At 51.9% G+C, this 27,785-nt stretch overlaps 1 protein-coding gene and 1 long non-coding RNA gene across 5 annotated transcripts in view; one reads left to right on the forward strand and one right to left on the reverse strand.

Moving 5' to 3' along the window:
• Asap2 (ArfGAP with SH3 domain, ankyrin repeat and PH domain 2) overlaps window positions 1-3,023 on the reverse strand; it is a 126,975-nt gene extending 123,952 nt beyond the window's left edge. For 3 of the 4 annotated variants that reach the window (XM_047523498.1, XM_047523496.1, XM_047523495.1), the window contains exon 1: window positions 2,589-2,845. In XM_047523498.1, coding sequence (XP_047379454.1) covers window positions 2,589-2,714 — 126 coding nt within the window. In that variant the 5' untranslated portion in view covers window positions 2,715-2,845. Of the gene's footprint in view, window positions 1-2,588 lie in introns of all 4 variants that reach the window. The other variant, XM_047523497.1, reaches the window with a different exon arrangement.
• Window positions 3,024-18,044: 15,021 nt separating this feature from the next.
• Window positions 18,045-23,720, forward strand: LOC124962742 (uncharacterized). Its single transcript, XR_007104573.1, has 3 exons — window positions 18,045-18,180; window positions 22,127-22,495; window positions 23,378-23,720. It is a non-coding gene; the product is annotated as an uncharacterized LOC124962742 (long non-coding RNA).
• Window positions 23,721-27,785: the final 4,065 nt, after the last annotated feature.

Genomic DNA, 27,785 nt, shown 5'->3' on the forward strand with positions numbered 1-27,785 from the left:
CGCCAAAGGGGGGAAAAGCATATTTCAATTGGAAAATGACTTTTTGCAGACATAACCTCCATTGAAAATAAATATGTACAAAGGTTAATTCATTGAAAATTAATCTACTAATTATATAATTCATTTATGCATAGGCCTAAATTTTAATTTATTTGTTTGTGTGAAATACAAATCTTTATGTCACAATACCCTCTGCCCATGTGTCAGCTCAGTATAAAAAAGTAAATGTTTTGTTTAAAACCAAAATATTGCCAGGCCTGGTGGCACACACTTATAATCCCAGCAACTCCAGAGGCTGAGGCAAGAGGATCCCAAGTTCAAGGCCAGTCTCAGCAACTCAGCAAGGAACTAAGCAACTTAGCAAGACCCTGTCTCAAAATAAAAAATTAAAAGGTCCGGGGATAAGCTCAAGGATAAAGCCCCCCTGGTTCAATCCCCCATACCAAAAACACAAAAACAAACAAAAAACCCAAAAACAAAACCCAAAATATTGTGGGACTCATTTGTCATTAAACCATACACAAAACGAGTTTTTGTAATGGAACTCTGGAAAAAAAGCATTTTTCAAAAACTACCCATGCTGAGTCCTCTCACAAAGTAAACAACTTTCAGATGTAGCTATGAATCCAAGTTCACACGTGTCATCCTCATAGCATGTATACTGCATTTATTTAAAGAGAGATAAACCTGCAATAGTTTTAATTTTTCCACGTTCCAGACTCCAACCCATTCTTGTGCTCAGATGCCAACATGAAGCAAGCCTGCAATTTAACAAAATGACCAAATCCAGTCTCTTTAATCTGCTTGGTAACTGAGCTCTAGAGTAATCTCCTGCACAGCATACAAAAAAAGAGCTTTGGATTCATCCACTATAAAATTAATCAGAAAAAGGGCATGCCAATTTTAATAGCAACTCCTATTTGCCTGGCTTTCCAACATCTGCCAGTGTTGATCATTAACTGACCAACTACAGTGGGAAAAATCAACAGAACTTTAAATACAATCAAGTCTCTTTTTTAAGGCATCATGTACACAACTCCTTCCCTTAATAAACAGCTACCTTTCTGACTGCAATCATTTCCATAAGCATTATTAATGATGTATTTCCAAAACACTGAATATTTTTCCTATTTTCAACTGGCACTTGAGAAAAAACTCCATCCTGGCAACCCCACCTGCCTCGTCAGAAGACATCCTTTTAAGCTTTGCTCATAAAAGTAGAGAGAAGTGATCTGAGAATCACAGAACTCACCAAGAAAGGTTTACTTGCAGTTCTCTGCCAAAAACAGGGAGGAGAGGAGGGAGGCAGGGAGGATGCCCTAGCCATACTTCAACATTCAGAATGCTGAATCTGGTATTTGTCTTTTAGCCTAGTATTGACTGTTTATGTCTACAAAGAAAAAAAATTTCCACCAAGGAAAAACATTCTAGATTTTTTTCCCAAGCAATTCCTAACAGCAGATGCTTTGTTCAAAGGGGGAGGGGTAACACGACCGCTCACTGGTGACACACCCCCATTCACTATAGCCCAAGCATTTTCTTCAAAAACACCTAAAATACTCAATTTTAAAACTGCAACTTGACATGGTGGCCAAAAGAAACGTAATCATCAATTCACTGTTGCCACACGTGTGGCTTTAAATCTGTCACCTATAATGAGCGCAAAGCACTTGGCACACAAAGCCTCTGATGCTGAAAGCAGCATTCTGATCCCGTTAGTTAGGAAAGGAAAACAAGCACCCAGGTGAGGCCGTGGCCCCTGGACTCTCGGGCTGCCCCTTCCCACACCGTAGGCTGCTTTAATTTTCTACATAAGCTGCGGTGCTCCTAAACGCTCCCTCTCCCCAGCATCTGGAGAGCTCACTGGCTAGCAGCTCGGCACGATGACTTTGCACCTTGAAAGTCCTTTGCTAAAATTAGGCCTTTCCCAGGTTGAGCGGAAGGGAGGCGACCAGACTTCCAGCAGGTGGGACCCGGCGAGTGGCCACCGATGGTTTTGGACCTCAAGGTGCCGGCTCCGCACACGCGGTGCAGCGCTGCGTGGAGGCGGCAGGGCGGCCCAGCCGGCGGGGCACCCTCCCTGAGCAGCCCGGGTCCCCCCGACCGACCCAGAGTCGGGGCACCGGGCGGCTGCGGGGGGCGACTGAGGGCGCACAGCTGCCCCCGCCGGGCCACTTCGGGAACAAGTTGGCGAGGTCCGCGCGGGCACCCACGACCCCGGGCCGCCGCGGGCACCTGGGTGCCCCGCTCACCGCCGATCGCGACTCCCGGGCCGAAGTTGGCCGCGCCGCGGGACGTGGACGCCGCAGCCCAACCCGCGAGGGAGAGGAGGGCGGGCGCGCGGGATCTCGGAAAGGCCCAAGGTGGCCACCCAGCCTCTCACGCAAGCCACCTCCACGGGAACAAAGGGCTTCTGTTCTGGGCAGGGCTGGCCCTGCCGCTCCGGCTCAGGAGCACGAGAAACTTTTCCCGGGTGTGGATGCGCAGCGGCGGGAGGGCGCGGGCCGCGGGCGGGGTCGGCCCGGGGCGCGGCGCCGCGGTACCTGCGGCCGAGCCGCCCGCCCGCCGCCCGCGAGGCCGCCGCTCACCTCCTCGATGGCCGCCACCGTGTTCCGGCAGTGGGCCGTGCGGGTGGTGAAGCTAGAGGCCGTGGGCGCCTTGTAGTCCTCGAGGGTCTCGGCCACGAATTCCGACACGGAGATCTGGTCCGGCATCGCCGCGGCGCGCGGGCGGCCGGCCGCGGGGAAGCCGCCGCCTCAGCCGCCGCCGCGGGCTCCGACCGCCGCGCGCTCGGGCGCCGCCGCCGCTCCGGCCCGCGGACAAAGGGAGCGCGGCGCGGGAGCCGCCGCCGCAGGGCGCGGGCCGGCCGCGGGAGCAGGGGCGGCGCGGCCCCGCAGCTCCGCCCGGCCGTCCGCCCGCGCGCGCCGAGGGCTGCGCGTCCGCCGCCGCGTCCTCTCCGAGCGAGCCCCGAGGCGGGCGCGCAGAGCCGGCGGGAACTGCCCGCCACCCAGCCGCCGGCCCCGAGCGCCTCCCGCGGAGAGGGGCGGGTCCGGGCCGGGGGCGGCGGCCGGCCCGGCGCGGGGCGGGGCGGCGCGGAGGGCCGGGCCGCCAATGGGCGCGCTCGCCGCCGCCGCGCCGCCGGGAAGCGGAGCCTGCAGGAAGGAAGGCGGCGCGCGCCCCGGCCCGCCAGCCGCTCCTGGCCGCCGCGCGCCGCATTGTCTAGGCGTTCAGGGCGCGCCGCGCGCCGGGGTTCGAGGGCGCGCCCCCCGGGCTGGCGGCGCACGGACGCCTCCCGGCCCGACCGAGCCCCGGGCTGCGCCCGGGCCCGGCAGCGCGCGAGCAGGGTGTGCGGAACACTCCCCGCGGCGGAACCGGAGCCCACTCCTCCGCGGGCCAGCCCCACCCCTGGCGAGGAATCCCCGGGAATCCCCACCCGAACCGCGGGGAAGGCCCGTCCAGCGAGACGACGGTGGGAGGAGCTCGCCCCCTGCTGGAGGCTGCGCGACGCCCAGGGCACCCCGCGCGGTGACCGGGTCCGCTTGCACCGTGTGGGACCCGTCACTGTGATGAGCACGGGCCGTGCAGTGACTGTGTGCTTTACACCTGGCGCTCTTAGGGGACAGATAAGGAGATGGGTACTTGTTTTGTGTAGAAGACAATTGTCCCGATAGCAAAGTCAGCTGCCAGGTGGGGATTGCATCCCAAGTCCTTGACTTGGCAGAGCGCCGACCGGCCCCTAGTGAACGTCCTCAGCTTTTCCATTTAAAAGTGTTCTCCCTTGGGTGTATATAGTTTTAGGGTACCAGGCCAGGCCCCACCCTGGTAGATCAGCGAACACCAAAATGTTGTCCCTGTTGGAAGTGGGGGGACCTTCGGGGACCCTGGGGCCTGTCTGAGAAGGGACTCTCAGAATGCGCAGCAACACCAGCCGACCAGTCTCAGACATGACTAGTCCAGTAAAGAGTTACAGATTTTCATTTACAGCTCCCATGGAAATTCTCATAGCTATATTTTAAAACACAGAAGTTCTGAAGACACTAGTCAAAGAAAATCACACCCTATAACTCTACACCAGGCATGTGGCATGGTTTCTGTAGCTGCCAGCAATAAAAACCAAGAGAAACTTGACAAAAACCTTTTGTGCATCTGAAAAGGAGGAAGTGTGAGAGACATTGGAAACTCAATATGTGAGACAAAAAGTCTCCTGACTGTAGGACACTGGACCAAACAATCTTTTTTAAGCTCCCATGTAAGAATTTGCCATATGAGGTGGCAGAGTGGGTCAGACATTATGTATGGCTTTTGGTATTTTAGTAGCACTGCATGTGAAATTTAACTTTCTAAAATAAATGCATTAGTGGGTAGCTTTTATCCTTGTACTAGGCAATAAATTACAATCTAAAAACTGTACATACCCCTGCCTCTTTCTTCCCTTTGTGTGTCTCACCCTTTTGGTGTCTTTGGGGGTTTCCTCTACTTGCAGTTTTGTGCCCTTCGAGTCTGTGTGCGTTATTTATCTTAGTATATCCTCTTCTACATGAGGTGGTCTTGTTCCCTCCTACCTAGTTTTCCAGTCCAGTCTTTGTGTACTGGTTTGAGGTTAGAGAACATCCTAGATGACTTTTTGAGTCTTGGATTTTGGAGGTCTGATTTCTATGAGGTTATGAGAGGCTGAAGAGAAAGTAGGTTTTTCCTGGGTGTCTAGTCCAGCATTAAGCAGACTCATCGAATCTCTTCCACCGCGTTCAGAGCTAAGCTTGGTATTCTTCCTGTCTTTCCTTATGTGCAGCTCCTGCTCTTCATTCTTGTAGTTTCATGTAATTCTTTTTTTTTTTTTTAATTTTTTTTAGTTGTAGATGGACACAATACCTTTATTTTATTCATTCATTTTTATGCGGTGCTGAGAATGGTCACACACCCAGCCCCTTGTAGTTTCATATAATTCTTAAGGCACAAGAATCTTTAGTGGCCTCAAAAAGTGGAGTTGCAAAGCGGTGCTGAGTTAGGTAAGTGGGTGAGAAGGCTGGAAGAAACAAGTAAGCAGTTACCAAGTCCGTCTGTGGTGCAAAAGGGCTGCGAGCGAGGCAGAACACCAGAGCAGGCACTCTGCCCTTCGAAACCCGCCTTGCCGGTGCAAAAGCCTAGAGCGAAAGCAATGCCTCTCTGGGGTTAATATAAGAAGAATAAGGAGCTTTCAGCAAAGAAAATTAAACAAGCATCAAGAAAACATACACACGTTTTTAAGGCATCAAGAAGATGCTAATAGGCTGGGGTTGTGGCTCAGTGGCAGAGCGCTTGCCTAGCACGTGTGAGGCACTGGGTTCCATCCTCAGCACCACATATAAGTAAATAAAGTTTCATCGACAATTAAAAAAAATTTTTTTTTTAGAGATGCTGATAATGCCATTACAGGCCTGTGGTCCCTTAATTATGAAAATTTTGATTTTTTTAATTCTAAAAAACCCTGAAAACCTAGGCTTTAAAATAATTCTTGAGGGGTCTGGGGTTGTAGCTCAGTGGTAGAGTGCTTGCCTAGCATGTGTGAGGCACTGGGTTCAATCCTCAGCACCACCACATTAAATAGATAAATTAATTAAATAAAGTTATTTAAAAAAACAAATAAAAATAGTCTTAAAAATAAACAAAATAATTCTTAGTGATAAAATTGACCCAAGATGAACTGACATGAAGCTATGTATTTTTTATTAAATTATTTAAGATGTTGACAACCCTTTATTTTATTCATTTATTTATATGTGGTGCTGAGAATTGAACCCAGTGCCTCACACATGCTAGGCAAGTGCTCTACCACTGAGCCACAACCCTACCCTGAAGCTATGTATTCTTGTTTATTCCACTCCATATGAATATTTATGTTTTGTTAGAAAATATAAATGTGCTTGATTATGGAACATTACCCCAGGCCCCACTAGGAGTGATTCAAAATTATACCATGTAAGCTGTGTTATCATTCTAAAATCTGAGAAATTGTAAATCTATGCATATCTAACCCTTGGGTTTCATATAAGAGAACACAGTCCTCTATTAAGACAAAATAGCAAGTGTAGTAGTAGTCCATTTACTGTTGTTATGACAAATTACCCAAGGCTTGGAACTTTATAATGAAAAGAGGTTTATTTAGCTTACATCTTTGGAGGCTGAAAGCCCAAGATTATGCAGCCCCATCTATTTAGCCTCCAATGAAAGTCTCGTGGTGGATGGTGGCATGACGTTGGGAATACTTGCAAGACCAGTCACAGTGGTGAGGAGGGAAGCCAGGAGAGATTCAGGGTCAAGCTCCCTCTTTTATAACCACTCACTCTCATGAGAGATAATGGAGGTCCTAAGAAAACAACCTTAATTTCTTCAAATGGCCGGGTCACTAATGACCTAATCATCTCACACTAAGTTCCAACTCTTAAAGGCACCACCACACTAAGGACTAAGCCTTCAACACATGAATCATTAGGGTCAAACCGCACTCAAACCATGGAGAAAGAGAAGGAGAAGTGAGTGTGCAGCAGCCCACGAGACTGGCTAGCAGCCCATTTTCCGAAGGAATGCTCTGCCTCCAGGAGTTCACAGGGGCCTGGCACTTTCCTCGCGCAGACGGAGGTGTGCGATGTGTGCTCAACTCTGCGACTTGCTTGGGGGTTGGCTGGGCTCACACAGGCCCTCTCGGCCACTTGCCATTAACTGTAAATGATTACTCTTGGAATGGACGGAGCCGGCCTTAGAGGAACTGTGGTCAGGAGTGGGATAAACAGAAACCAGCCATGGGAGGTGGCAGCGTCTCACGGCCCCACTCCAAAACTACGTCACAAGGGGAAGTTCAGATTTCAGAGCCAGCTTTGCCTCCCCGCAGCAGGTGAATTAGCCTCCCTGGATGACAGAAGCCTCTGGCAGCCTCCTGCTCTGGTATTCAAGGTTCCACTCTCCATGTTTCTCCTTCGGCAGCAAAAACCTCCATCAGACCCAGGTCACTACCGAGGACCTAATCCCGGCCCTAGACATTTGAGAACAAGCACGCCTTAGATGGCCATTAGAGCTAAGTTTTGAGAAGAGATGACAAGCCGATTCACTCATAGCTAACTTTAAAGAAAGGGTACTTGAGGGCTATTCATTGTTTTGTTTTAACAAGGTTTCTGTGGGTGACACTTTCAATGCTGAAGTGCAAGGGGCCATTCTAGGTAAATGAGGGACAATCAGCTCTGTGCTGGAGCCAGCTTGTGCTAACTCCAGGGAGCTGGTTGTCACCCTAGGGGGCCTTATAGATTGCTTCTGTGTCTGTCCGGGAGAGATGCTGCTCGCTGGTGTGCTCCCACAAGTCTCTCGATTCTGCATTCTGATCGCTTGAAACCGTCCACAGAGAGAAACTGAAAATACTGAAAATCATGACTTGACTTATCGTGTCATTGATTGTCTAAACTGAATAAACTGACAGAGAAAACATTAACGATGCAGACTGTATTTAAAAAGGGGTCACCTCCGGCTGGGGTGGTAGCTCAGTGGTGGAGCCTTGCCCACCACACACAGGACCTGGTTCTCCATCTTCTCCAGCACCACCAAAACCAAGCCATGTCTGCAGTCACGACATTGTGGTGGCGAAGTTTTTTTTAATATTTTTTTTTAGTTTTAGATGGACATAATACCTTTATTTTATTCACTTATTTATTTATTTTATGTGGTGCTGAGGATGGAACCCAGTGCCTCACACATGCTAAGCAAGCACTCTACTGCTGAGCTAAATCCCAGCCTGTAAGTGGCAAAGTTTTTGAGGGAAAACTCAAAACTGGTGCCTGTTTCCTGAGCACCCGAGAGAGGCCGCTGCTGTCGGGACAGTGAAGGAAGTCACAGGTACACCTTCCTGTTGCTCTCCGCTTGCTCATTAACATAAACAAATGTCAGCCGGCACTGGTGTCAGATCTACACTCGTTTGTCACTGACACGGTAACTTCTTTATTAAGCTGGATGAGACCAGGCATTTATTCATCACCCTCTGTGTCACATCATGGCTGAAATACAGACAGATGGGCTGTCAATTAGCGACGTGGAATTTGCAAGAGAGTGTAGTGGGCAACTTGCAATTACTTGAATATTGTGTGCCACAATCCTCTACATCAGTAAAAATTAAAACTAATAATGTATGTGCACACTTCTCCCCCCGGAGTGGGTTGTTAATATTTACCAGTCCTGCAGAGTAAGCCTACCTGCCCTGCCAAGAGGCGGAGCCCGGGCCTCCCAGCTCTGAGTCACACCTGTGAAACGGAACGAAACACACGTAGAATACAACTCAATAAACTGGATCAGATGAACAAAGGCAATTTGTGTTAATAAATATTATTTGTCTTAGAGTAATTAAGAAAATGCCATTTGTTGTTTTCAAGTACTTGGAATAACACAAACAAGTGCCAACGGGGGGCGGGGATTGTTTTAGTGGAAAAGAAACAAAAAAATGTTTAATTGGTACTCTGAACGTAAATAGGCTTTGCTAACGCTTTCCAAGAGTGCTTGTGATGATTTATGTTCTGAGTCAAATCACTCTCTTCCCCGCTATTGTCATCCATTCTTAGGTTGGTAGGACCCCTCGGGCAGGTGGAAGTTCACTCGCACCTCATCTGAGCACGTCCTCCCTGGCTGAAGAGCGTCCTGTTGGCCAACAGATAAAATCTGAGCTCCTCGGCCACGATCCATTCTAGACTTTTCTCCAGCTTCCTGACCTGTGCCCTCCTCCAGCTCTGCTCTGACTCAGGGGTTGACACATTCAGCTCGGGGTCCAAACACTCCCACCACCCCCTGTTTTTGTGGCACCCTTGAGATAAGAACGGTTGTGACCTTTTCCAGGGGTTGAAAAAAAAATCAAAAGAATAATATTTCATGCACATGAAAATCAAATGGAACTCAAATGTAAATGGCCGTCAGGTGTTCTTGGCACACGAATTTACCCACATCCCTGGTGGCAGGTTGAGTAGTCACCGCAGACACCAGATGGCCCCCACGTGATATGTGCAGTGCCGTGTGGCCCTTTGTGGGGGAAGTTTACTGGTGCAGCAAACTGCCTCTTCCCCAACCAACAGCACCCTTCTGTGCAGCAGGGCACTGCAGTTCTCCTCACCTGTGTCTGACCTGGGACAAGCCAGCTGTCATCCCTCCCTGCACACCTGACGACCTTGCTCACCCTCAAGTGCCTCACACCGACCCCTCTGCCCGGAGCAACACTCTTCTCCCGTCCGCGTGGAACACCTCTGACTGTCCTTCAGGGTCAAGCTCAAGTCTTCGCCCAGAGGTTAGGGCTCTTTGTGATTCTTTCGGACCCTCTGGTGGAGTCCTGCCCTCTCTCCTCCACAGAGCTTCGGGTGCATCTCTGGGGCATCCCCCTGTTCTCTTTCAGTGTGAAGTACTTGTTTTTACCAGATAACAAGTCACACAAGATGGAAGCACTTGGTTTCACGGACCTGTTAAGTCTCAACTTCACTCTGGAAATAAAGTGCTTTGGTTCTCCCAAGCACTAGCTGCTTCTGTTGCACAAGCTTCCACGTCACATGGAGATTAGAACACTTGTTTTCTCATCCTGCCCTGTCACCAGATTAGGCTCCCGGGAAAAGGAGAGATGGCTTTATTCATCTTTGTACCTTTAGCTCTAAAACAGGGCAGGCACACAGTAGGTGCCTCGTAAATGTTAGTAGAGTTGCACAGAGTTGCTCGTCTTTCAGAATACGGAAGGGGAAGACTTACGAATTCAATATAAGAAAAAGTCAGGGGTTTGACACATGCTCAGGCGTGGTGGGTGTCTTCCCGTGATGGCTGCTTCTCTGCTCAAAACCTGGGAAAGATGTTTGAGAGGAATTCAAGCATTGGTTGAGAGGGGCCGTGGCTGGTCACCCACTCGACACTGAAATGTGTACATCTTCCTCCGTGGGGGGAGCCTTAGAGGAGCTCACCGGCTTCAACAGGAGGTGACGTGACATCGTCACACAGGAAGGGTCTCCTGCCTCCTCAACACTGGCCACTCAGCGTGACCAGCAGCAGCACCTGGGAGCTGGGTAGCAATGCCTGCAGGACTTCACAAGCTCCAGGACGGATCTGCTTGCACGCTAACACGGGAGAAGCATGCTGCTAGCTTGCGAAGGCAGCACCACAGGCCAGGACTTGGTTTTCCCATCCTGCCCGAAGTCCGGCATCGCAAAGCCTATAACCTAGGCTATGCTAATGGTTCTTTTTGATTCTTCGATTCAGGAAGTTTTCTTGCATTTCTGAGCACCATGCTGACACACCTCTGGTTGCTGCTGCACTGCACTCCTCATTAATTCAACCAGTGTTTACTAAGAACCTACTAGATTCTAAGTGCTGTCCCTGAAATAAGATGCAAAGGTGAATAAGGTCACTGGTGTCAGAGAAGTTAGGTTCTAACAGCAGAAGTGATGTGATGAGTAAATGCATGTTTAAGGCATGCAGTAGAGTAATCTCATGTAAGTCCCACCAAAAAGAATGAAACAGGGTGATACAAAGTTGTATCTGGGGTGAAGGGTGGTGTAGTGGCATTAGAGAAGATGATCAGAAAAGGTTTGTTGTGGGGAGCAGCATTTGAACTGGGGCTGGGATGAAGGAAAGGAGCAGCTGAGCATAAGTCTTACAAAGGGACATGTGCAAAGGCCCTGAGGCAGGAGTCTGGTAGCGATTATGAGAAAGAAGTTCAGAGCAGCTGCAGCACCGTGCCGGGGGAGAAGCAGCCCTGAGGAGCCCGCAGCACAGACTGCGGCTGTGAGTGCTGTCCTCAAGCAGGGCGCTGGAATGATTTGCTTTACACAAAAAGACCCCGTTGGCTGCTCCTGGAGAAATGGTCGCAGAGGGGCAAGTACAGAGGCCAAGCAAGTGGGCCCAGCCCGACTGGGATAGGTAAACTGGACTTTGCCCAAACCACACACTTCCATGCTCCAAACACACACCAGGAGAGAGGGCTGGGGTGTAGCTCGGTGGTCGAGCGTGTGCTCGGCATGAACCGTGCCCTGGCTTCACCCCAGCATCGCGAAGATAAAAATAATGAAAGAGAGAAAATAAAGCCAGTATTGTAAGGATATAGGGTTTTTATATAAGGTGTCTGACAAGGAGCTTGAGCTAGAGGGTCTGGGTCTATAAGGGACTCTTACTGGCCCCGGGGGAGCTCGGTGGCAGAGCCTCTGGCCAGCATGTGCAAAGCCCGGGTTCATCCCCAGTACTGAAAAAAACAACACCCAACTCAGAAAAGGGCAATAGATCCAGAGACATTTCTCCAAAGACGTTCCAAAGATCATCAAGGAAAAATGACAAGACACTCACCATCATCAGTCCTCAGGAAAAACCAAGTCAAACCACAACGTGGGGCAGCACATGCTTGGCCCGGGAGACCCTGGGCGGAGTCCCCGGCGCCTGCCCCGTCCCCCAGGCCCCCACAGCGTGAACGCACTTCACATTCACCCCACCAGGACAGAGGGTTGGTGGAGATGGGAGACGGGCCTCTCAGGCGGTGGGGAGTAAATGCAGCACCCACTTCAGGAAACACTCTGGAGTTCACGAAAAGCTTAAAGAGGTCTCGTGACATCAGTGCACTCCTAGGGACACACCCTGCGGAAAGGCGAACATGTGGTCACCAGGTCCTGAATGCTAGTGGCTCTCCTAACAGCCCCAAAGCGCAAACAGACCAGACGTCTGAGAACCCACGGAGGGAAAAACAAGCGTGGCTTGTCCACATGGGGATGGTCCTGACCAACTGCCACAGGCCGAGGTGTCCACACAGGGACTGTCCTAACTGCCGCGGGCCAAGGGTCTCAAACAGTCCAGATGCACCGCCTCCCAGGCGTGGGGGCTGCAAGCTGGAGATCCAGGCACCAGCAGGACTGGTTCCCTGTCTGACACCCTCTCTCCGTAGGGAGAGTCAGCTGCGGGCTCTACCCAGCAGCTGCTGTTTTGCTGGCCACCTCTGGCAGTTCTTGGTTTGTGGAAATGTCACCCCAGTCTCTGCCTCCATCTCCACAAGGTGATCCCCCGTGTGTGTCCATGCCAGCGTCCAAGCTTCCCCTTTTCCTAAGGAGAGCAGGCATGTTGGATTAGAGACCCACCCTTCTCCAGGATGACCCCGTCTTAAGGAATCATGTCTGCCATGACCCTACTTCTAAAGCCTGTCCCACCGTGAGACACAAGGGTTGGGGTTTCAGCATCTGGAGTTGGGGGTGAAGAGCACACAATTCAACCCCTAAAAGAATGGAATATTATTCAGCCCTAACAAGAATGAAGTACTGATACCCTCTGCAAACGGATGACCCTTGAAACCCATGTCCAGTGAAACGTCAATCCCAAAGCCCACACAGTGTGCTTCCATTTGTATGAACCATCTTGGACAGACAGCTATAGAGACAGACAACAGTGTTGGTTGCTAAGACTGGGAAGGGCGTGGGGGGAATGGGGTGACAGTTTAAGGATAGGGTTTCTTTTTTTGAATGAGGAAAATCTTCTAAAACTGATTATAGTGGTGGTTGCACGACTCTGAAGATGAATTATAACTTTAAAGGATTGAATTTCATGGTGTGTATATTATATCTCAGTAAAGCTATTAGCAAAAAAATTCCACAAATTGCTATTATAAAAAGGGTTAAAAACTAAAAAAGAAAAAATAAGAAAGAAAGAAAAGAAAAGAAAGTATAGGCCTACCGAGTTTGGGACCCACAGTTGACATCACAGCCACACGACCTTCTCTGACCTTGACGGGGCCTCCCTGGGAGGCTTGGCTTCTCCATTGGAAGTGGAATGACAGGAGGGAGGTTGTAGAGAGCGGGCTTTTCCTGCTCCGGTCACTCCCTGGCCTTCACTGCAGGGGGTCTCAGGCTGTTTAAAGCAGCATTTGCCCTTCATCTCGAGCACAAGTCCAAGGTAGGACGCGACACCGTGTTTGTACAAGTACCAACCACCACCTGCCCCGACAACCCTGAGCACTGGACCACCTGACCATCGCAGGCCTGCCGTCCAGGACCACGTGACCACGGCACCAGCCTGCTGTCCGGATCACCTGACCGCGCGGGATAAGTAACTTATGCGCGCCAATTATCACCGTGGACCAGGAGCACCTGGACGTGCGAGCGCCCAACCATGGCGGGAGCGCCAGGCGCAGGAGCTTGTCGGTCCCACCGGACGCACTGCCTCCCCTGAGACCCGTGCAAGGCGCCCCCGAGGCTAGGCACTGCCGTCCTCTCTGGCCCCATCCTCCGGTCCCTCCTCACAGCCTTGCCCAGGAACATCATCACAGCGACGGAGCTCGGGGTCTCTGTCCGCAGACGTCGGCGCAGCGATTCCTCTGCCCGGGCTGCAGGACACGGCCCCCTCCGAGCTGAGCCTTTAAACTGCCCTCTCTCCAGACCCGCATCTTGAACTGCCAGAACTGGGGAACTGGCTCCCCCAAACCCCTCCTGACTGCCCACCGCGAGCTGCACTTGTCTCTGCCCTCTGCCTGTGCCCCGGGACAGCATCCCGAAACACCCCAGGCGGCCTCAGCCCCTTCCTAGCCGTTCCGTAACCTAGACCTATCCTTGTGTGAACTCTGACGCGTGACTTGAGTGATGCAGGTATATTAGTAATCAAGACCTAGCCGGTCTGCAGGCGCATGCCTGTGACCCAGCCACTAGGGAGGCTGAGGCAGAAGGATCACAAGTTTGAGGCCAGCCTGGGCAACTTAGCAAGCCCTGTCTCAAAATTAAAAAATTAAAAGATCTGGGGATGTGACTCAGTGTTACAGCACCCCTGGGCTCAATTCCCAGTACCAAAAACAAAACAAAACAAAACAAAAAACCTGCAATTATCCAGGTCATGACTGTCAGGTAGTCCACAAGTACTCAGAGAATAACAACCCAGTAAGGGGTTGTAGTTTGTGAAATTATTGTTATTCAATAAATTCTGACATTGTGGAAAGACAAAATGTGTATGGCCTTTGTTAATGGCATAGCTCACTCACTACAGAAGCACCATCATGTCTAGCAGGGTTAATACAAGAATTAGAGATTATTACTATCTGACACATAGTAGTTGCTCAATAAAAATCCATTATTGGTCTTACATTTGACATCCTTCCCTTGAAAATATATCTCCCTTGGGCCATTTTCTTCACTGGTCAAAGAAGGCCTTTTAATCACCTTTCAGGAAGCAAGCTCCCCAAACCAGAGCTAAACCACAGAGGACAAACATCTTCCCTGACAGTGCTCAGGCCCCAGGAGGACTCCAGTCTGCTGCCTGCCCACCTCTGAGACTTTGGTTTTTAATCCTCGAGCAGATACTGCAGCCTCAGCAAGGCTCCTGCTGGTCAGGGCTCTGCTGGTGACTTCCAGCTGGGACCACAGTGATGTTGCTGGGGTGGAGAGAGAAAGCCCCTCAGTGCAAGCCCTCACTCTGATTATTCAACCTGGCCCAGGAGGGGTCCCCAGCTCACCCACTTCAAGCAGAGCCTGGTCAGGGTGGACCTGGGGAGAAGAGCGGAGATGGAAAACAGCTGGAGACCAGGCTCAGCGACAAGTCAGGATACACAGCGATTCTGGCCACAGGGCTGAGTGGTGTCTGATGCCTTTAAGAGAAAATCAGACTCAAAGCCGTGGTGATCACAAGTGTCACTGGGGAGTCCAGCTGGCCCCTCCATCACACAGCCAGGACTCCTGAGACCCAGCGATGCAGAGGGATCCCCCGAAGAGGTCCAGCCACGGCACAGGTGCTGTGCTGCCCCCAGGCGGGGGGAGGCAGCTGAGGGGGTGTGAGCAGAGGTGCTCAGCCTCCCGCCACAAACGCCCTTCAGAGAGGCGTCCTTCACCCTGCAGAACAGGGCGCAGAGGGACCCGGGACGGATGCCCCGCGGCGACACCCTCTTCACAAGGCCACAGTGGGCTGACCGGGAAGGGCTGCTGAACCTGCCCTAAAATAGATCTTCTAACTCTCTAGACTCATTTGTTTTGACCTGTCACTAGGTCCCGAATGGGTCTGTCCAAGCAGTCCTATCCGCGTGACTCATCATCTGAGCAGCAGCCGCCGTGTTTAGAACACATTATCCAGGGTGATCTCGCAGACTCAGGATGTTCAGGAAAACCCCACCTCAGCCTTTCCCCCGAGCCTCGCTCCCCATCTTCATGCCCAGCACAGGCCTCTCCTGGTCCTAGGTCCCCACAGTCACTCACACCAGCATCTCCTGCCCCCTGTTGGGCTATGGTGACAAATGACCATCAACCTGGTCCTGGCCTATCCTAGGGCCCCTTGGTTCAAAAGTATTGCCAATACCTGTCTAATCACGAGAATGTCCAGGGACTCTTTATAAAAATCCAGATTCCAGAAGGCCCTACCACGGACCTGCAGAATCAGTCTTCAGGGGCAGGTCCTGGAAATCTATATATTTTTAATAGCACTGCAGATAATGCAGCTTTGCAAAGCTTCATCTGGCACTTTAGAGGAGAAACTCAAAACCAAAGTGGGTCCCTCTACAAGGGTATGCGCACGGGGGGCCAGTCCTAAAGGTGAGCGAGTTTGTAAGCCAGCAAGACCCTTGCAGACAGCGCTCGCTGTCACAAGCCCCGGGGAACCACTGGCAAAAATGATGACTTAAGAGCGGAAACGTTCCTGAGGGATCTGAAAGCGCCTGATATTCATTCTGAAAGTGCTTAACTGTCGCCCAGGGAGTGGTTGGTGGCCCGTATGATGTGGAGCTGTGGATATTTCCTGTCTCTAAGCAGAAGTGACAACCCTGAGTCACATAAGAGACCTACTCATGGCTTTAAACAGAGACTTCTTTTTCTCAGTGCTGTGGAATTCCCGATGTCTGCAAGGCCCTGTGTGTGACTCTTTGCAAGGAGTTTATGAGCTGTTTTCGGAGACCTTGCCACTTGGTTGGGGAGCAGCATTTGTGAGCTGCCTCGGGCAGCCCTGGGGGCAGAGCCTGGTGGCCATGCCCTCCTCAGGGTGTGGTGCCAGACACTTTGCCTCGGAAGGTTGCTTTTTCTGCCGATGTTTTTAGAACGGGGCTACACCCTGGCTCCATTTGCTCCAGCATCCCTTCCTTCCTGTCCTGGACTCTCCCGCTCCCTTCCAGGTTTGAGCCAAAGCCGACCTCACTGGCCAGCTCTGCACTGCACTTTGGTGAGTCCCACTTGCAAATGCCAAGAAGTGAGCTCTGCAGTTTGTTCAGGCCCTGTTCAAATTTTCCATATGGCTCCCAGCACAACAACTCTGGGTCAGGACTCCCAGTCTCCACCAGCGTCCTGTCCTGAACGCTTCAGAGCCCTGAGTATGGCAAGAAGGTCCCACGGGGCCAGGCCTGTGGAAATGTCTGGTTGGGCACGCTGGGGCAGTCTGAGTGACTAGCTGGAGGCAGGGCACTGCAAGGCAGTGACCAAGGGATTTGACAACAGGGTCGCCGGCTGATCAATGCTGCCTTTGTGCCCAGCTCCATAATATGACACAGCAATCCAGCCTGACCCTTAGGAGCAGAGGGCACTCCGGATAGCGCCTGCTCACCCCTGCAGACAGAAGGCTGCAGATGCTGAGGATCAGCTCCCTGTTGAGCAGGACTCAGGGCCCACCTGATTAGCAAGCGGGTGGTCCTCACCCTTCTGGAGTCTGAGAGTTCCCAGCAGGGCCAGAGAGCCCACAGGTAACCCTCTCAGAAAGGCTAACCAGAGGCAGTAGAGAAAAATGCTTTGCTTTGATCAGAGACCCCTACGATTGCTAACCCAAAGTGAACTGATACTTCATTTCGCGGTACTATGGATGCAATCTGCGCTTCTCCCCTTGCTGTCCAGTCAGAAGCTGTGGTACCTCCTGGAGGCCTCCTCCCTCCTCCCGCAATCCAGGCACCAGATCTCGATGGTTCCATCTGTTTATTACCCACATTGTTGTCCCCGTCTTCACCTCCCACCCATCCCTGTGTGGCATATGTGACTTTAGCACAGATCTTCCTGTCTCCAGCATAGACAACTCTCTAACAGATCCTGTTCACGTGGGCGCCAGAGTTATCTTGCCAACTGAGATCCTTCAAATATGCAAATCTGGTATGGGGCCCACTTAAAAATCTTCCAATGGCTCCCAACAGCTTGTGAATAAAACCCCAGTCCCTTAGGGTGCTATCTCAGGCCCTTCCAGGTCTAGACCACCCTACTGCTCAGCCTCTTTTCTCCTCAAACCTCACGAATATCCAAGATACACTCACACTAACCGGTTCGTTTGTTCCGTCACTCCTGATTCCTGTTTTATATCAGATCCTGCACCAACTCCAAGAATCCAGTAGTGAGCTCGTGAGCCACAGACCTGGCCCTCTGAAGCTGACAATCGGGAGAGGAGGGCAGACTAAACAGGAAGGAGCCAAGAGCCCAGGGAGGCCCCTCATCCAGAGGAGAGGGGGAGCAATGAGGAGTAGGCGCTGGAGTTCGGGGAGTGAGAGCTGGTGCAGAGTGAGGTGGGCGCTTAGTGTCACCGGGCAAGGTGTGGGGTGGCGGGAAGCCTGCTCATGGAAGAACTTAGAAGACGCTGTGGTGCAATCTCACCCTTTCCCTAGGGTGATGGAGAGCCACAGAACCGTCTCCAGCAGATTTGCATTTTCCAAACCTCTCCTGGCCGCAGGTTGGGAAATGGGCTGGACAGCTCACAGCTTCCAGGGTCACCGTGCAAGCTCTTCCTCAGCTGCCTGAAGGCCCTCTGCCCCTGTCTCCCTGTTGAGCTCTTTCCCATCTTCCAAAACGCAGCTCAAAATCTCTGATGCCCATAAACCCCCACCACCCCTGCCCAGGTGGAGCTGGGAGGTCTCCCTCCTTGCTCCTGGGGCGCCTTGTTCTGTGATAGCCTGCCTTGGTTTGGGCCTGAAATGTCCCCATGGGCCTGTGTTAAAGGCCTGGTCCCCAATCTGTGGTGCTGTTGGGAGGTGGTGGAAGCTTCAGGAGGTGGGGCTTAGCTGGAGGAACTGGGACCTGGGGAGAGTGCCCTTGAAGGGAATTTTGGGACCTTGACCCCTTCCTGTCCTTCTCTGTGTTTCCTGGCTTCCGTGAGGTGAACAATGTCCTCCACTGCCCGCTCCCACCATGATGTGCTACGCTGCGACGGGGCTGGGAAACCATGGGCCTCCTTCCAAGTTGATCGCCTCAGGTGTTTCATCACAGTGCGGAAGTTGAACCACGAATCCCACCTTCCACAGTACGTGTTCATCTCTGTCCCTGAACCTGAGTGTGCGAAGGGAATTCAGTGTGTGTTCCTTTCAGCTGTACCTCCCGAAGGCCTAGTGTGTGCTCAAAACGTGATATTTGAATGGATGAATTTACACCAGGGCAAAAAATACAGGGATTCAAGACTTTTGTGTTTCTCCCTGTTTTTTGTCTTTCTCTCTCCCCTGGAGGGTCCTGTACCACCTGGAGCCCAGAAGTTTCCTGAGGGAATCAGTGGACCCTATAGACTTCTCCCACTCACACACAGCACATTTCAGGAAACAGGCTCCTAGAGGGAAGGTCGGGTTTGGTTTGTTTGGTTGGTTTTGCTGTTGCAGGCTCACACCCAGGGCCTCAAGCATGCCAGGCAAGCCCTCTACCACTGAGCAACACCCCCACTGAGTTGAGGGGTTTTAAGCCTCCTCTGGTCTTGTGTGCTGTGGAACCCCTAGGCTGGGATGGCCTGCTCAGGACGTCTAAACCTGGGCTGTGCTGACTGTGCTGTGCCTAGCTCTGGAACAGGCTGCCCATCAGAGTTGGCATGAGGATCCGTGGCTTTCCTAGGTTTGGGAGGGCTGGGGGGAGGGCCACCTATCCCCAATCACACAAGCAGCTAGAAGCAGTAAAAATGCTAAGTAGATTCCACAAAATAGAAGGTGCATTTCTTCAGTGAAGGTCTGAGAACCTTGGTTTAATTTATTATTTGTAAGTACATTCTAGCAGTTTTTCATTGGATCAACTGATTTCAGGAAGAATGAGCTTGCTTTTTTGGAAAGGTCTTAGCATCAACTGGACAGAGGTGTTTGGCTTGCTTCATCAGCCCCACGCTGGGGGCTGAGGCTCTGGAATCATGCAAGCACTAAACACCCTTGCTGAGATGGCAGGGTGGTTTCGTTCCCATGTATGAATCATGAAAATGGAGATTCATTCTTTCATTCAACCAACCAACATGTTTATGGAGGGTCATTCTGGTGCCTGGCAATGTACGGTCGACTTTACGAGTTGAATCCTCACAAAGCCTTTATTAGGTGTGTATTGCACAGTTCCATAAGCTGAACAAAAGGCTTACATTCTGTACTTACAGATGCATGTTTAGGATGTAATGCAACTGGGATTTGCTCTGAACCCTCTCCCTCTGGGGACTGGGACTCTACAAGTGAGGATAAGCAGAGAAATGCCCAGGACCTGCAATAGAATGTGGAGAGTGGCCTCCAAAGACAAGCCAGGTGTTTCTGGGAATTAAGAGGAGGGAGAGACCATTTTGACTGCCAGGTTGTCAGATGGCTTCCAGGAGGAGGCATTGAACTGGACTTGATGGGACTTGGAAGTACAGAAAAGGGAGAGATTTCCCCTATCTACATCCCTAAGATGCTTGTTCTAAAAGCTCTGATTCTTGGAAGGTCTTAGAAGCTCTGAATCTGCAGTGGTGATTCTCTCAAACTCTGAGTCTTAGCAAGAGGCAGACAAACCCAGGTGGTGGCCACAGAAAAGAGCAAGATTTAACTACGTGAGGGTCTCTCTCAGCACAGACCCAGGAAAAAGTCCGTGAAAAGTCAGGGCCCCTGCCCCAGTGGTCAGCAATGTAAGAGCAAACAAGTGGCCCCAACACCAGACAAGCTCACGCAAGGCAGGAGGGCTTCAAATTAGCAGAGCAACAGCCAGCATCAAAAGCAATGCATGATTTTATCTTTCTAGGCAATAAAATGTGAAGCACATTCTTTGGCAGCAGCGAGAAAGGCAGATTGCTGGCTTTTCATCATTCTTTGGAGTTTATAGCATGTCAGTTATCTTAGCAGTTCTCACCACAGAGGCTCCTTCCCCTGGGTGGGGCAGGGCGAGCGAGCAGAGCGAAGTGCGGTTAGAGAGTTAGAGCTGGTGACGCAGCTCTTGGCACTCGGGCTCTTTGGCCTCTTTCAGTATGTTCAGTGGACGAGGTCTGGGTTGTCTTCCAGGACTGTCCTGGGGAATGATTCCTCGCCCTCAGGTGTCTGCTTTTTATGAAACCGATCATGGTGCCGCCTCTACCCGCAGTGGCATCCCATGAGTGCTGCTGGGTCTGATGCATTTACGTCTATGGGGTCAGTTACCTGCAATTCTAACTCATTATGCTTTCAGAAACCCTCACACACAAGGTCGCCTTCCATTTTATTATTTTGTAGGCGTCTTATGAATGGCGTGTAGTGTAACTACCAGATATAGCCTGGGGATTATCCCTTCCTGGTAAATGACTTCTTGCAATCAGTAGTTCTTACAAAGAGTAATACTAGTTTTGCCTGAATCTGGGACAGCGGTGACCTTGGAAGGAAGATCAGACCATGGAGCAAAATCATTTCCAGTGCTCAAAGGACTGCAGCAGTGACTATCTTCAAGAAGCTGAGTGCAGGAGTCCAGCTAGAACACACGTCACGAGAAACAGGAGAGGGTGCTTGGTGGACCTTGGTTTCCTGAGCCGAGTTCAAGCTCTTTGCTCCTGCCCCTCTCAGCAGCTGAGATCAGCGGTAGGATCCCCGGGGTGGGGTGAGTTGAATAGGAGGAGGGACTGCTGGCTGCGAGAGCCAGGCCAGAGAGAAAGCCCAGGCCCCTGATGTCACCTGATGTCATCAGTTGCCCTCCAGTAAAGATGAGGACTCTCCAAGTCTTAGACAGCTGAGAAGATGATAAAAGAAGACAGAGCTACCATGTCAAGCCACTGAAAAGGTTTCCATGTTTATCTGGAACCATAGGCACCTTTAATTCCCACCAATTCCTTGGACTATTTTAGGGTCAAGTATGTTCGCCTAATGGAAAGGGACAGGACCAAGGTTTGTGAGCACCTACTGCGTGCTGGTGCGTGAAGCACACTGGTAAATGTAATTTCCTAACAGTCCTTAGGTGGGGTTTTTCCCCGTTTCACAGATGAGGAAACTTTGACTCCACAAGCTGCAAAACTTCTAGTGTCCCTAACTGCTGAGGACCTGAGCTGGGACTTCAAACGGGGGTTTGCCTGTCTCCAAAGCCTGGGTGGGACTGGGGAGATAGCTCAGTCAGTAGAGTGCTTGCCTTGTAAGCACAAAGCCCCGGGTTCGATCCCCAGCACCGCCAAAAAAAAAAAAAAAACACAAAAAAGATAAAGCCTGGGTGCCTGCCATATCCCAGGGCCCTCGGTCAACTGTCTTCTGAGTCCCGCTCTAGACATCCTGGGCCCCAGTGGAGACCCACCTTCAACTCAGACATGAGGCAGTGGCACCCGTGCTACAGGAATGTGCCCCTTTAAGTTTCTAGAAACATGTGGCATAGCACTCAGACTAATCCAGCACCACATCACACTTTCCCGACATACACAGAAAAAAAATCCCTCTTGAATCAGAAGCGAGAGCAGCCAGCTGTCTGGTAGTTATCCACAGGAGGAATACGGAGCCTCTGCCCAGGGTACCTGCCTAGGGAGGCGCTCCGGGGCGTCCCCACCATGTTATCCTCCACAATGACGGCCCAGCTTGGTGTTCAGTACACTCCGTAAAACATTTCTGCCTTAGTTGGGGCTCTCTACCTTCTGAGTGATTAACAACCCAATTTTAAAGAAAGGGAATTTAGACTTGACTAGAAGAAGTAGATCAATGGAACCAGTGGGTTCACGGTGGGCTGTCCCATCCCACAGTACCTGACTGAGCCCAGCGTGGAGCTGAGAACAAGGTCGAGTAGAGGCTGAAGAATCAGCCACGGACAGAGGCCAGTCCTGTGCCCAGCTTCTGTGTGGTCCCCACAGTCTGCAAGCTGAGCAGGACCATCCAGTGCCTGTCCCTTGAGTAACCCGGAGGACTGAGACCAGGTTGCTCAGTCTGGGGGCGGGGCGGAGGGAGGTGTCAGAAATGCCACAGAGGAATTAGTCAGGAACTTCCACCTCGGGAGCGCCATTTTCAGGGTCCCTGTCCGCCATGTGAAAATTATTTCCTTCTTGTCAGGAAGCCAGAGTTCAAGAACACCGGTGCGGCCGCAACCCTGGGGATCGTCCACAGGCACATGCCTGGAGCCAGGTGCCTGCAGCAGAGGGCGGGCAGCTCCGGTGCCCTTCTCGACCCTGATTTGTTGTTGCTTCCCCTTCATCAACAACGTGGGGTTTCCAGAATCTGAAAAGACTAGAGAGAAGTGACCCAGGGCTGATGCAAACCAGCCATATTTCCTGGAAAAGAATGCATCCGCAGGACTCAAGCTCGCCCCGGTTTGCAAAGCTGAGGCAACGCACACTCCAGATGCCGGCAGCAGCTGGAGAGGCTGCGGCTCTTCTTCACACTTAGGAAAACACACTCTAGTTCACAGCTGATGGATTCCTGGTTAGTTGTGTGTGTGTGTGTGTGTGTGTGTGTGTGTGTGTGTGTGTGTATCAGGAGCCCATGCACGCATAGATGCCAGGGCAGGTGGCACTATCAATAATTTAGACCATTTGACAACAAAAGTCTACGTCCTGAAGGCCCTTGAGACACTTACCTGCCTTTCTTTCCTCTCTGCTGCTCTTCCCAACACTGTGGATTCAAAGGGCTTCCCTCCTAAAGTGTGGGCTCATTGAGTAAGGCCCAAGGGCAGGGGGATGGCCAGTGCTCACCTTGGATTCAGATCGGCTCCAACAGCAGTGTCAGAGAGGCCTCGCCCTCCAACTGCAGAGTAGAAAACCAAGGCTCCTACAGGTTGAGGGACTTTTCGGAGGGCACACAGGTTGTAAAGGGTGGAGCCTGGATTCCTGCCCAGATTTTCTGACTTCGTAGAAGAGCTCTTTCCACCGGAGCCCAGACCCTGTATCCAGACTGCCCGATTTGCACCTCATCTGTGCCGCTGGATAGCTGTGTGTCCTTAGGCAAGTTCCTCATTCTCTCTGTGCCCTAGCTCCTCATTCAGAATGCTGGCAGAGTTAAGGGAATTACTGGACACAGGACTGCTAAGTGCAGTCGGTGCTGCCTACTTGGACTCTCGTGGCTTTATGGTAAGCGCATCACTGAGATCGCCTCCATCCCAGGTGGAGGCCCAGGAAGACCACAGCCCTGGGAGAGCTGGCTGCCCTGCCCCCCTTCCCCGTGGGCCCAGGACGAGGTCCTCCTGGGGCAGGTCAGCCTGGGGGCTTGGCTGGCCTTGCCCTCGCTGGCCTAAATTAGATGGCCTGGTGGCTGCATTCTGCATGTATTTGCCCCATCAAAACGCGTCTGTTTCGTTCTCTTTCAAAGGGCGTTCATGAGTCACTCGTCAGGAACAAAGAAGCCTCAGTCTGCCACATCCACGGGCCGCGATTTCAACAGCGTGGGTGCCCAGGGTTTTTCTGAAATCTGAAAATGTGCCTCGGAGGTGCCCTGAAGCACCTGGCAGCAGCTGCTCTCCTGATCCACAGCTCGGTGCTCTTCGTCGGAGCTTGTCGGCATCGTTTGCGTGCAGATGTCACCGGGTGCGTGACAGGGGGTCCAGGAAGCAGTTTCAGGCACTCTGCTTGTTCCCTCCAGCAGGACCCAGGGTGGCTTCCCAGACTGGCTCACTGCGCATGCATAAGGCGCCTGATGTCAGGCTGCCGGCCTCCCCTTGGGGCAACACCCCACCCAACCCCGTCTCAGCAGGAGGCAAAGACCTCCGAGGCAGACAGGTGGGAGAGGAGGAGGGGAGCCAAGCAGTCAGTTCCGCACCCCTCACACCTTCGCCCTGCAGCACCCCAAGCCTGTCTGGGACAGAGGTCCCTCTCCCAACTCCCAGGCAGCTGTCCCCCATCCGTCCACGCCTGGTCGCACATTAGCAGGTGGAGCGTGGTGGTGAAGCCCGCTGTCTCCACCGTGGATTGCTTCTTACCTCGTGGCCAGGACAGTCGCTTCTCTTCTCTACCTTCATCTCCCTGGGGGTGGTCATGAGAACGGAAGGATGTCAGGCAGGCCGGCCCGCGCAGGGCAGGGGTTGCCTGCAGCTTCCCTAGCCCCCACAGGGGACCGAGCAGAGCTCCTTCCCATTCGCACCCAGTTCCAGCCCATCCTCGGCTCAGGTGCAAGAGCAGCTCCTGTGGGCACACGCGTGGCCTCTCTGTCTCTTCCTTAAGACCCTCCCCCTGTGGCTTCAGGACAGCAGTCCTGAGCCCGGCTCACGAGACCCTCCGCTCTCTGACTCAGGCCCTCGCCCAGGCTGGAAGACCACTGTGTCCCGAGCACTGTGCTAGAGCTGACAGAGAGTGGTGGACGAACCACCGTGTCTGCCCGTGGAGCAGGGTGACAGGCGGACAGGAAGTCCCTGAGAAAGTGACTCCTGAGCCAAGACCTGAAGAATGAACGGGACTGAGGGGCAGAGGGACGGAGGGGACAGAGCGGCCGAGGTAACCTGGTGGGTGATCCTTGAGGACCTCCCTGAGAGCAGTTCTGTGGTCTGAGGACCCCAGCCCTTCACACTCCACCTGTTCCCAAGGCACGGTCGGATACATGGATGACCTCTGCCCAGCACCCTTCGCTGAACCGTGGTCTCTCCACCCTCCTCCCTGCTGGTTCTTCGGGGCTCAGCTCGATATCCCTCCTCTGGATGCTTCCGGGCCCTCTCCCCCAACCCTAGACCCTGGTGGCTTGGTCCATTGTCCTTCTTTGAAGCTCACTGACCTCCTGGGCGCCTCTCACTGCCGGCCCTGTGTTTTCCCTGTTCACTTGTCTGTCTCCACCAGACTGTGAAGTCCCGGGGCCGGGGCTGCCTTCCTGGAGTCTGCGTGTGGCCTTGCCCACCGTCCTGAGGCTTGGTGCCCAGCCAGCACTGGCGAATGGGCCAATGGTCTGTGAGGACCAAACTTGCTCAACATGGTCTTCTAGTTTCTCTGACCAAAAGTCCTCTGGGGATCCGTACTCCAGCCTTGGACTCGGCTTTCTTTGGCTTCTATGGATCTCTCTGGATTCCACTGGGGAGATGCAGCTCGTGGGGTTTGCGGCTGGGATTGGCTGGCGGTGGTATTAAAAGTCCGTGAGGCAGAGACACAGCCCCACCCGACCAGCCTGCGAGACCCTGGGGCGGGGCCGCTGGGGGTGGGACTGACGCCCCTGTCCCAGGGAGGATGGCTGTGCTTGGCTCCTGGGGAGCACGGGTTTTCTTATCCTCCCACCTGCTCTGGGCACCGGCTGCTGGCGATTCTAAGACCAAGAACAGGGAACCCACTGCCATCAACCAGATTCAGAGTAGAATGGGGGTGGGCGCGGAGTAGGAACAAGAAGAAGCGAGGCGCGCACGTGTGGAGCCAGGAGGGGAGCACTGGAACCCGCGCCTGCTGCCCGTGCGTCTGCGGAGGAGCCCCTGGCACCTGGCGCCTCCGTTTCCTTCTGCAGCGCAACGTTAAGCCAGGTGACGTGCTTCCAGAATGTAAGCTCGCTCCTCCTCTCTGGGTGCCGCCCGATCATCACCTCCCCGTCGGACGTCCTTTGTCCCTCCTGTCCCTCCCGTCAGCCGAGCACGGCCCTGGCCTCCCAGCCCTCCCCCTTCAGCAGAGCTCCACGAGAGGCAGCTGTTGTTCCCAAACCTGTTTATACCACAGCGCTCGTTATTTTAATTACGTGGTTTCATTATACATGTGCAACCAACGGAGTATGAGGGTGTAAATAGAGCTCTCCAGAAACAGCAGCTTTACTTTAGATCAAAGACTTAATAAGGGCGAATTGCCACGTGTGGACTCCAATCAGATGCGCGTACTCCAAACAGGGGCGAGGGAGTGTACACTTGAAGTGAAATCCAAGGTGAAGAATGGGCGGGAGCTGTTTATGATTTTGTGCCCCAGGCTGTGGAACACGGATCACCCGCTGGTCTGGACACTGTTGTCAATGGACCGGGAACCACAGTGGAGCCTTTACGTTTGAATCTCATGATGCTCACCACAAATTAGGATTAGGTTGGACTGCATGTGACCCAAAAACTTAAAATAAGATTAGTTTATTCAAGACAGTTTACTTGTGCATCACACAAGGGAAGCCTGTGGTAGGCGACTCCTTGGTGTCAATAGAGAGCCAGGGCCCCCATCTTTTTGCTTCCTCGGCATGTGACTTCCATTCCCAAGGCTTCCCCTTGGGTACAAAATAGCTGCTAGAATGCCAGTTATCATTTCCTTAGTTCCAGCTATCATATCCTTTTTTCAAGCAACAGGAAGAAAAATGGGATGGTAGCAGGGAAGGCCATTCCCCTATCTCAGGAAGGCTGGGAATTGTGTTTTTTTCTGGTGGCAATATGATGGGCTAAAATTTAAAAGGGAAAATGGATATTAAGACAGGCAGTTAGCATTCTCTCAACACATATGCATCCTCACTTTGCAGTGAGGAAACTGAGGTTCAGAGAGGAGACATATGTAGCCAGTGAGTGGCAGAGCTGAGATCCAAATGTCGCTGTAGCTCAGTCCTCATTTTCTAATATGGTGTATGTAGGAATAGAATTGGTGGCGGGTGTAAAATACTTGATTCATGCGTGTGGCTGTGTGCCTCTCGTTCCTTCCCCTTCACTGCCGACCACCATCCCTTTGCATGGAGGTGCCACGGTTTATCTGCTCACCTCCCCACGGGCCCTGGGTGAGTTCCAAGCTGTGACTCCTGCACAGCGAGCTGTGGGTATTCGCAAGGCCGTTGGACAAAGACCTTCCGTCTCCTGGTGAGCACGCGGGAGCAGCGAGGCTGGGCCGTCTTCCTATTGGCTTGTCTGCTGTCTGTCTTCTTTGGTGAAGTAAGTGCTTGTTTAAATCTTTTCCCATTTTAAAAATTGCATCTTTGTTTTCTCATTATTGGGCTTTGAGAGTGCTCAGAGTGTTTGTATTCTGGATAGCAGCCCTCCATCAGCAGTATAATTTGAAAGTATTTTCTCAGTCTCTGGGTTGATTTTCTCTCTCCTAATAGTATTCCCAAGAGCAAAAGGTGTTAATTTTAATAAAGTTCGATTTGTCAACATGTTTTTAAGAGTGGCACTTTTGATGTTTATTTAAGAAATTTTTGTCTAAGATCACAAAGACCTTCTTGTTTTCTTGTAGAAATTTTATAGTGCTAGGTTCTCTGTTGGGAGAGAGTCTGTGATCCATTTTGAATGTTTTCTCACTCTGTGATACAAAAACTGAAGTTTATTAATTTTTTCATTGCCTATGAAAGAGCCAATTTTTCTAGCACCATTTGTTGAATGACAACTGAATTGTCCCTGCACCTTTTTTGAAAATTATTTGACCGCATATGTGTGGATCTATTTCTGGATTCTTCATTCCTTATTGATTTAGCTATATTGATGTCAGTACCACACAGACTTGATTGTTGTAGCTTCATAATAAGTCAAGCAGAATGAGTCTATTTTGTCCTCTTTCGAGTTGTTTTGGCTATTCTATGTCCTTTGCGTTTCCACATGTTCTTGAATCAGCTTGTTCATTTCTACAGAGACATGCTGATCCCAAGAGGCTACAGATGCCCCTTCTGGGCTGAAGCGTTATCCCTGCTGCTGGGAGTGGTGGAGGTCAACTGTTCCCAGCTGATTGCCCTTGGTCAAGGGCAGCTTCTTGCCAAGGACACACTCTCCTGCAGTCTGGTCCAGTGATTAGTGAAAGAAGGGAGTACCTGCTCTTGGTCCCCTTTTCTCAAGGTCAGGCTGTGTTGAAGGGCCATTCCAGTTCTAGAA

Source organism: Sciurus carolinensis, chromosome 13 (assembly GCF_902686445.1).
Source record: "Sciurus carolinensis chromosome 13, mSciCar1.2, whole genome shotgun sequence".
Taxonomy (NCBI): Eukaryota; Metazoa; Chordata; class Mammalia; order Rodentia; family Sciuridae; genus Sciurus; species Sciurus carolinensis.